The 9,948-nt window shown below is 44.5% G+C and overlaps 1 protein-coding gene across 1 annotated transcript in view; it reads left to right on the forward strand.

Annotated features, from left to right (window-relative positions):
- The first annotated feature begins 5,965 nt into the window (after window positions 1-5,965).
- The window catches only part of LOC129716352 (E3 ubiquitin-protein ligase TRIM39-like), a 16,825-nt gene continuing 12,842 nt past the window's right edge, over window positions 5,966-9,948 (forward strand). The window contains exons 1-2 of the mRNA XM_055666228.1: window positions 5,966-7,138; window positions 7,228-7,323. Of these exons, the coding sequence (XP_055522203.1) occupies window positions 6,695-7,138; window positions 7,228-7,323 (540 nt within the window). The 5' untranslated portion in view covers window positions 5,966-6,694. The remainder of the gene's footprint in view (window positions 7,139-7,227; window positions 7,324-9,948) is intronic.

Below are 9,948 nucleotides of genomic sequence, written 5' to 3' on the forward strand. Positions count from 1 at the left end.
AAACCCTTTGGATTGACTTTCACCTTACTTGCCAAAGCAACCTCATATCCTATCCTGCAGACATTGTACAAACTCCAAACCATGCAGCCCATTTACAGAATGTGTTTCCCAGTCTATGTGTGGAAATTTGAAATCTCCCACAATCACTACATTGTGCTTACTACTAATATCTGCTATCTCCTTACATATTTGCTCTTCCAATTCTCGCTCCCCATTTGACGGTCTATAATACACCCCTATAAGTGTTGGTACAGCTTTCCCACTTCTCAGTTCCACCCAAATAGCCTCTCTAGACGAGCCCTCCAATCTATCCTGCCAAAGCACTGCTGTAATATCTTCCCTGACAAGCAATGCAACACCTCCACCTCTTGCCCCTCTAATTATATCACACCGAAAGCAACGAAATCCTGGAATATTTAGTTTCCAATCACAGCCCTCCTGTAACCATGTTTCACTGATCGCCACAACATTATACTTCCAGGTGTCAATCCTTGCTCTAAGCTCATCCACCTTTCTTTCAATGCTCCTAGCATTAACATTTGCACATTATTCTCTGTGTATTTTATTTTTATTTTTTCTCCCCTAGATTTTGGGTCCCAGTTCTTCCTTTCTCTACCTCCTGCCTCACACGCTGTCTACTAGCTTCCTCTATTTCAGTCCCTCCGCCCAACCATTCTAGTTTAAAGTCTCCCCAGTAGCCTTTGCAAATCTCCCCGCCAGGATATTGGTCCCCCTCGGGTTCAAGTGCAACACGTCCTTTCTGTACAGGTCACACCTTCCCCAAAAGAAGTCCCAATGATCCAGAAACTTGAATCCATACCCACTGCACCAGTCCTTCAGCCACGCATTTATCCTCCACATCGCTCCATTCCTACTCTCACTGTCGTGTGGCTCAGGCATCCTGAGATTGTTACATTTTTGGTCCTTTCCCTTAACTCTCTACCTAACTCCCTAAATCCTCCCTTCAGGACCTCTTCTGCTGTTTTACCTATGTCATTGGTACCACTCAAATTGTGCCTTCTCAAATTGCAGATTAAAACTAATCATATTATGATCACTACCTCCAACCGGTTCCTTTGCATTGAGTTCTCTTAACATACATTGTTCATTGGACAACACTAAATCCAGAATTGCCCTTTCTCTGGTCGGCTCCATTACAAGCTGCTCTAAGAATCCATCTCGGAGGCATTCTACAAACTCCCTTTCTTGGGGTTCTGAACAAACGAGATTTTCCCAGTCTGCCTGCATATTGACACCATAATGGCATTAACGTTGTTACATGCCAGTATTAACTCCTGCAGCAACTTACAGCCTACATCCGGGCTACTATTTGGGGTCTGTAGATAATACCAATTAGTGTCTTATTGCCTTTACAATTCCTCAACTCAATCCACCGTGACTCTACCTCTTCAGTCCCTATGTCTTCCCTCGCAATTCCATCCCTCGCCAGCAGAGCTACCACCCAATCCTCTGCCCACCTGTCTGTCCTTTCTATAGGATGTATAACCCTGAATATTAAGTTCCCAGGCCCGATCCTCCTGCAGCCACGTCTCAATAATCCTCACAATATCATATCTACCAACCTCTAACTGAGCCTCAAGCTCATCTACTTTACTTCTTATACTTCGTTCATTCATATACAATACTTTTAATTCCTTACGCATCTCACCTTTCACATCGATCCCAATTACACTTGGCCCTACTCTCCTATCCCTGTGTGAGCTTCCTTTCTCATTAATTATGGGGTCATTAACTATCCCTTTATTCTCTTTCCCTTTAACTCCATCCTCGACTATCCCATTTGACACCCCACCCCCTTATTCAGTTTAAAACCACCCGTGTGGCAATGCCAGACCTGCCTGCCAGAATGCTGGCTCCCCACCTGTTAAGATGCAATCCGTTCCTTCTGTACTGTTCCTCCTTACAACAAAACAGATCCCAATGATCTAAGAATCTAAATCCCTGCTCCCTGCACCAGTTCCCCAGCCACACATTCAGGTCCAGTTTCTCCCTTTTCCTGCTCTCGCCAGCACGAGGAACTGGAAGCAAACCGCAGATAACCACCATGGAGGTCCTGCTTTTCAGCATTTTTTCGAGTTCACTAAAGTGACGCAGCAGAATATTCATACCCTTCTCACCGACATCGTTTGGGCCGACATGCACTACCACTTGCGGCTGTTCACCTTCACCCTTGAGGATTTTCTGCACTCTGTCCGTGACATCCTGGATTCTGGCACCAGAAAGGCAGCACACCATCCTCTAATCCCGTTTGTTGCCACATAATTCCCAGTCCGTACCTCTCACAATGGAGTCTCCAACTACAATGGCGTTGCCTGACGTTGGCCTCTTTGGTTTTGGCTCAACAGCCCTATTTTCTTCGCAAGCCAGCATGTTACATGTTGTGCAAATGATCCAAGTTCAGCGAAGTGACATTGAATATCTCCATTGAATTCCTCCATTAAATTGGAGATCATGATTCCGTGAGTGCATTGCATTTGAAAGGTCCAAGACCTTGAACTATTTTACACCCCTGATCATCTGCCCCTGTTGCTTCCCTCCTTCTCCATAATTCTCGAGGTCGGACTTTGAATGCCGCTCCTAATCTGAGGAAAGACATTGTTGCCACAGAGGGAGTACTGAGAAGGTTCACCAGACTGATTACTAGGATGGCAGGACTTTCATATGAAGGAAGACTGGACAGACTCGGCTTGTATATGCTAGAATTTAAAAGATTGAGGGGGATCTTATAGAAACGTACACAATTCTTAAGGGGTTGTACCGGCTAGACGCAGGAAGATTATTCCCGATGTTGGGGAAGTCCAGAACTAGGGTTCACAGTTTAAGGATAAGAGGGAAGTATTTTAGGACCGAGGTGAGAAAATCATGTTTTACACAGAGAGTGGTGAATCTGTGGAATCTCTGCCACAGAAGGTAGTTGAGGTATATTTAAGAGGGAGTTAGATGTGGCCCTTGTGGCTAAAGGGATCAGGGTGATGGAGAGAAGGCAGGGATGGGATACTGAGTTGGCCAGTATCATAGAGAATGGCGGTGCAGGCTCGAAGGGCTGAATGGACTACTCCTGCACCTATTTTCTATGTTTCTATGTTTCTATGTTAAAACAAAGAACTGCAAATGCGAGTTGATACCAAACATAGGCACAAATGCTGGAGTAACCCAGCAGGTCAGGCAGCATCTCTGGAGGAAAGGGATGGGTTACGTTTCGGGTCAGGACGCTTCTTCAGACTAGTGGGGTGAGTGGGGTGGGGGTGAAGAGCTGGAGGCGAGGACATTCCAGGTCCAATTACAGGTGGCGCAACTATAGTTTAGTTTCATTTAATTTATTGTCACGTGTAACGAGGTACAGTGAAAAGCTTTTTGTTGGGTGCTATCCAGTCATTGGGAATACAATCGAGCCATTTACAGTGGAAAGATACATGTTGAGGGAATAAAGTTTAATGCAAGGCAAAGCCAGTGAAGTCCGATCAAGGATAGACCGCGGAAGATAGTAGTTCAGTAGGATGATTCAGTAGGATGATTCAGTTGCCTGATAACAGTTGGGAAGAACCTGTCCCTGGATCTGGGGGAGTGCGTTTTCACACTTCAGGGGAGAAGAGAAGAGGGCAAATGGCAAATGATGGCTAAGTAGACCCATTGTCGGCGAGGGTAGGTATGAGCTGAAGACTGGTGTATGAGAGGCAGGTGCAGTGACGGGGATTAGAATGAAACTGGAGGGAGGTCTGGGTCCATCCTGATCCCGGGCTGTGAACGGAGGTGCGGGCGGCGGGTTCCACTGCCCAACTGGAGCAATTCAGTTACACCCGAGACCTCGTTAGCGCCGGCCCTGTCCTTTCCTCACAGTCATAGAATCACACTGCACGGAAACTGGCCTTTCGGCCCAACTTGCCCATGCCGACCAAGATGCCCAATCAGCACAAATCCCACCAGCCCGCGTTTGGCTCATGTCCCTCTATCCTTTCCTATCCACGAACCTGTCAAAACGGCGTTTAAATGCCGTTATAGTTCTGACCTAATCCACCTCCTCTAGAAGTTTGTTTCATACACCCACCACCCTCGATGTGAAAAGTTGCCTCTCGGATATGTAATAAAGCTTTCCCCTCTTAACTTAAACATTAAAGACATTTAACTTAAACATTAAAGGCATTTAAAGACTGCATGGATAAACTACAAAAATTGTTCATCCCAGTTTGGCAAAAGAATAAATCAGGGAAGGTAGTACATCCATGGATAACAAGGGAAATCAGGGATAGTATCAACGCAAAGAATGATGCGTACAAACTAGCCAGAAAAAGCAGCATACCGGAGGACTGGGAGAAATTCAGAGACCAGCAGAGGAGGACGAAGGGCTTAATTAGGAAAGGAAAAATGGATTATGAAAGAAAACTGGCAGGGAACATAAAAACTGACTGCAAACGTTTTTATAGATATGTGAAAAGAAAGAGATTAGTTAAAACAAATGTAGGTCCCTTGCAGTCAGAAACAGGTGAGTTGATCATGGGGAACCAGGATATGGCGGACCAATTGAATAACTACTTTGGTTCCGTCTTCACTAAGGAAGACATAAATGATCTGCCGGAAATAGCAGGGGCCCGCGGGTCAAAGGAGGTGGAGGAATTGAGTGAAATCCAGGTTAGTCGGGAAGTGGTGTTGGGTAAATTGAATGGATTAAAGGCCGATAAATCCCCACGGCCAGATAGGCTGCATCCCAGAGTACTTAAGGAAGTAGCTCCAGAAATAGTGGATGCATTAGTAATAATCTTTCAAAACTCTTTAGATTCTGGAGTAGTTCCAGAGGATTGGCGGGTAGCAAACGTAACCCCACTTTTTAAGAAGGGAGGGAGAGAGAAAACGGGGAATTACAGACCAGTTAGTCTAACATCGGTAGTGGGGAAACTGCTAGAGTCAGCTATTAAAGATGGGATAGCAGCACATTTGGAAAGTGGTGAAATCATTGGACAAAGTCAGCATGGATTTACGAAAGGTAAATCATGTCTGACGAATCTTATAGAATTTTTCGAGGATGTAACTAGTAGCATGGATAGGGGAGAACCAGTGGATGTGGTGTATCTGGACTTCCAGAAGGCTTTCGACAAGGTCCCACATAAGAGATTAGTATACAAACTTAAAGCACATGGCATTGGGGGTTCAGTATTGATGTAGATAGAGAACTGGCTGGCAAACAGGAAGCAAAGAGTAGGAGTAAACGGGTCCTTTTCACAATGGCAGGCAGTGACTAGTGGGGTACCGCAAGGCTCAGTACTGGGACCCCAGCTATTTACAATATATATTAATGATCTGGATGAGGGAATTGAAGGCAATATCTCCAAGTTTGCGGATGACACTAAGCTGGGGGGCAATGTTAGGTGTGAGGAGGATGCTAGGAGACTGCAAGGTGACTTGGATAGGCTGGGTGAGTGGGCAAATGTTTGGCAGATGCAGTATAATGTGGATAAATGTGAGGTTATCCATTTTGGTGGCAAAAACGGGAAAGCAGACTATTATCTAAATGGTGGCCGATTGGGAAAGAGGGAGATGCAGCGAGACCTGGGTGTCATGGTACACCAGTCATTGAAGGTAGGCATGCAGGTGCAGCAGGCAGTAAAGAAAGCGAATGGTATGTTGGCTTTCATAGCAAGAGGATTTGAGTATAGGAGCAGGGAGGTTCTACTGCAGTTGTACAGGGTCTTGGTGAGACCACACCTGGAGTATTGCGTGCAGTTTTGGTCTCCAAATCTGAGGAAGGATATTATTGCCATAGAGGGAGTGCAGAGAAGGTTCACCAGACTGATTCCTGGGATGTCAGGACTGTCTTATGAAGAAAGACTGGATAGACTTGGTTTATACTCTCTAGAATTTAGGAGATTGAGAGGGGATCTTATAGAAACTTACAAAATTCTTAAGGGGTTGGACAGGCTAGATGCAGGAAGATTGTTCCCGGTGTTGGGGAAGTCCAGGACAAGGGGTCACAGCTTAAGGATAAGGGGGAAATCCTTTAAAACCGAGATGAGGAGAACTTTTTTTCACACAGAGAGTGGTGAATCTCTGGAACTCTCTGCCACATAGGGTAGTTGAGGCCAGTTCATTGGCTATATTTAAGAGGGAGTTAGATGTGGCCCTTGTGGCCAAGGGGATCAGAGGGTATGGAGAGAAGGCAGCTACGGGATACTGAGTTGGATGATCAGCCATGATCATATTGAATGGCGGTGCAGGCTCGAAGGGCCGAATGGCCTACTCCTGCACCTAATTTCTATGTTTCTATGTTTCTATTATTCCAGTGGTTCTGGATTCCCCTAAATATCTGGGTAAAAAGACCCCATCTAATTTCCTCATGATCGTATACACCTCTATCAGATTACCCCGCAGCCTCATGGGCTCCAAGGAATGAAGTCCTACCCTGCCCAACTTCTGACTTTCGCTCGTGACCTCGAGTCCTGGCGACAACCTCGTAAATCTTTCCTGCTCTCTTTCCAGCTATGTGTTCTGCCTTCGACTGCCGCAAACCTTATTCAGGGCTGTTTAATATCTATGATCTCTCCCTCGTGTGAGATTAGTTAGAAGCGACTAGGACACCTTCACACTGAAGACTTGCAGCCAAATAACATGAATTCCCCGAGACGGCAGCTGCTGCAGTGGACACGCGAGATACTGCAGGGGTTCACCAGTTGCGCGAAAGGGAATGCGTTTTGAACCAGGAAGTGGAGAATTTAAAATGGATGCGAAAGACCACGTCGAGAGTTGGACCGAGGAGGCAATTTGTCCCATCTGCCTCGATTTCTTCACCGATCCGGTCATACTGGAGTGTGGGCACAACTTCTGCCGTTCCTGTATCACACAGAGTTGGGACAGGAAGGCGAGAAACTCCTGCCCGGAATGTAGAGAGGAGTTTACAGACCGCACCCTCAGGGTGAATCGGGCCTTAGCGAGACTGTCTGAGAAAGCTCGAACACTGAGCGTGTATCGGACAGAGAAGGAAAGTAAACTTCAGTGCGAGGAACATCAGGAAGAACTGAAGCTGTTTTGTGAAACTGACAAGAAGCTGATCTGTGTGATTTGTCGAGATGCGCGGGAACACAGAGATCACCGCTTCATGCCGATTAAAGAAGCTGTTGAAATATACAAGGTAAATTCAAACTGAATTTAATCACATCATTTTAATTCCTTCTTTAATGTTCAACAATTTAATTATCTGATTTGCAAACACAATCCCAGGATCATGTGAAATCTTCCGTCCAGTCTCTCACAAAAAAGAAATCAGAGATCCAGCGAATGGAGCAGCAACAGAAACAGAAGATTTCTGGAGTTCTGGTGAGGCTTTCCAGTTTTGATTTCCTGATCTTGTGTAGATTTGATCCCTGTGATGCGTGTAATAATATAGGGAATTTATAGGGAATTGATTAGATATCAAACAAAGGAAAAGGAGGACAATTACAATAATTAAAAACAGACTGGCATTAATTATGAGATCACAAACAAAAAGATTATTATGATCAAATGTTGCAAACACATACAAATGGCATTAAGGCTACTTGGAGTGTACTTAATGATATAATTAAAATTAGTAGTAACAAGGATTTTCCAAACATATTTTGTAAACAATGACAATTCAATTATTGAAAATACATAGGACGTTGCTAATGAGTTGAATGATTTCTTTGTTAATGTAGGCCCACATTTGGCAAAGGAAATTCACCTTCCTAGAGATGAAAACATAAATTTTGATTTCGAACTTAACAACAGCGATTCAATGTTCTTTGTTGGAGTTTGTGAGAGTGATGTGTTAGAAGTCGTCAGAAAGTTTCAGGATAAAAAATCAACTGATGGTAACACCATTGATATGTCATTTGTAAAATATTTGTAATGTAAAGCCATTCATTGATTGAGCTAAAACAATGGTTTAATATTAATAAATTAACCCTAAATGAAAATTGTGAAATAAAATTGAATTTAAACGGAGTTGAAATTGAAAGAGTATAACAAACACAATTCCTGGGATTGATTATGGATCATAAACTTTGTTGGAAGCCACATATAGAATACTTCAAACGGGAATTATATAAATCCATTGCTATTCTTTACAAAACAAAGGTTCTGTTGAATAAGACCCCGCCGTATATGTATATAATGTATATAAAACAAATATATAAAATTATAATTAAACTCCAGAAAATAGAGTAATACACAAAGCTTCTTTCCGTGAAACTACAAATCTATTATTGATAAAGTCCGGTACCTTAACATTTTTGGATATTGTGCATGTAAAGACATCATAAATACTTCAGGTGCTGTGCGTGTGATTCATGCCTTCTAACTGTGACCGCGCCTGATTCCTTCCACGACCCCAATACATGCTGGTTCAATGATCCTAGAAAGATAGACAATAGGTGCAGGAGTATGCTATTGGGACCTTCGAGCCAGCACCGCCATTCAATATAATAGAAACATGGAAACAGAAAATATGTGCAGGAATAGGCCATTTGGCCCTTCGAGCCAGCACCGCCATTGAATATAATCATGGCTGATCGTCCAAAATCAGTATCCCGTTCCTGCTTTCCCCCCCAAATCCCTTGATTCCATTAGTCGAAAGAGCTAAACCTCAGTCTCTCTTGAAAACATCCAGTGAATTGACCTCCACTGCCTTCTGTGGCAGAGAATTCCACAGATTCACAACTCTCTGTTTAAAAAAGTTTGTCCTCATCTCAGTCCGAAATGGTCTACCCCTTATTCTTAAATTGTGACCCCTGGTTCTTGATTGCTCTAACATCGGCAACATGTTTCCTGCATCTGCATCTAGCATCTAGTCTAATCTTTTCAGAATTTTCTCTAAGATTCTCTCTCATCCTTCTAAATTCCAGTGAATACAAGCCCAGTCGACCCATTATTTCGTTACATGTCAGTCCCACCATCCTGGTAATTAACCTGATGAACCTACGCTGCTGTCCCTCCATAGCAAGGATGTCCTTCCCCAAATTAGGAGAACAAATCTGCACACAATACTCCAGGAGTGGTCTCACCAGGGCGCTGTACAACTGCAGCAGGACATCCTTGCTCCTTGATCTCCTAGGGCAGTCACTGTGGTACAGTGGTAGAGTTGCTGCCTTACAGCGAATGCAGTGCCGAATACCCAATCCCGACTACTTGTGCTGTCTGTACGGAGTTTGTACATTCTCCCCGTGACTGCCGTGGGTTTTCTCCGAGATCTTCGGTTTCCTCCCACACTACAAAGACGTACAGGATTGTACGTTAATTGGCCTGGTAAATGTACATTTAAATGTTAATTGGCTTGGTAAAACAGATTGCTTCCGCGCTGTATCTCTAAACTAAACTAAACTCAAATCCTCTCCCAATGAAGGCCAATGCTAGGATTAGATTCCTTCACTGCACTTCAGTGAATGATGTACAAGAACTCACAGGTCTCATTGCACCTTCCCTTTTCCTAATCTAACAGCAGTTGAATCTGAAAAAGTGTCTCGACCCGAAACATCTGCCATTCCTTTTCTCAGGGGGGGGGGGGGTAGGGACCCGGCATGACAGGGGGGGGGGGGGGGCAAAGGACAGTAGGGACCCGGGGGGGGGGGGACAAAGGGGTAGGGACCCGGGGGGGGGGGGGTAGGGACCCGGCATGACAAAGGACAGTAGGGACCCGGCATGACAGGGGGGGGGGGGGGGGGGGAATGTGGATCGGCGTGCTTTGTAACTTTTGTAACTTTGTCAGCGCCGTAGGTGGCTGCTATTTGTATACATTGTGTATGGAAGCAAAGAATCTCACTGTGCCTAGTCACATGTGACAATAAAGTATTCCTATTCCTATTCCCGCTGAGTTACTCCAGTTTTTTTGTGTCTATCTTCGGTTTGAACCAGCATCTGCAGTTCATTCTTACACCATACAGATAATAAGCTGCCTTCTTGTTCTTGCCACCAAGGTGGATAACC

Source organism: Leucoraja erinacea, unplaced genomic scaffold (assembly GCF_028641065.1).
Source record: "Leucoraja erinacea ecotype New England unplaced genomic scaffold, Leri_hhj_1 Leri_216S, whole genome shotgun sequence".
Classification (NCBI taxonomy): domain Eukaryota; kingdom Metazoa; phylum Chordata; class Chondrichthyes; order Rajiformes; family Rajidae; genus Leucoraja; species Leucoraja erinaceus.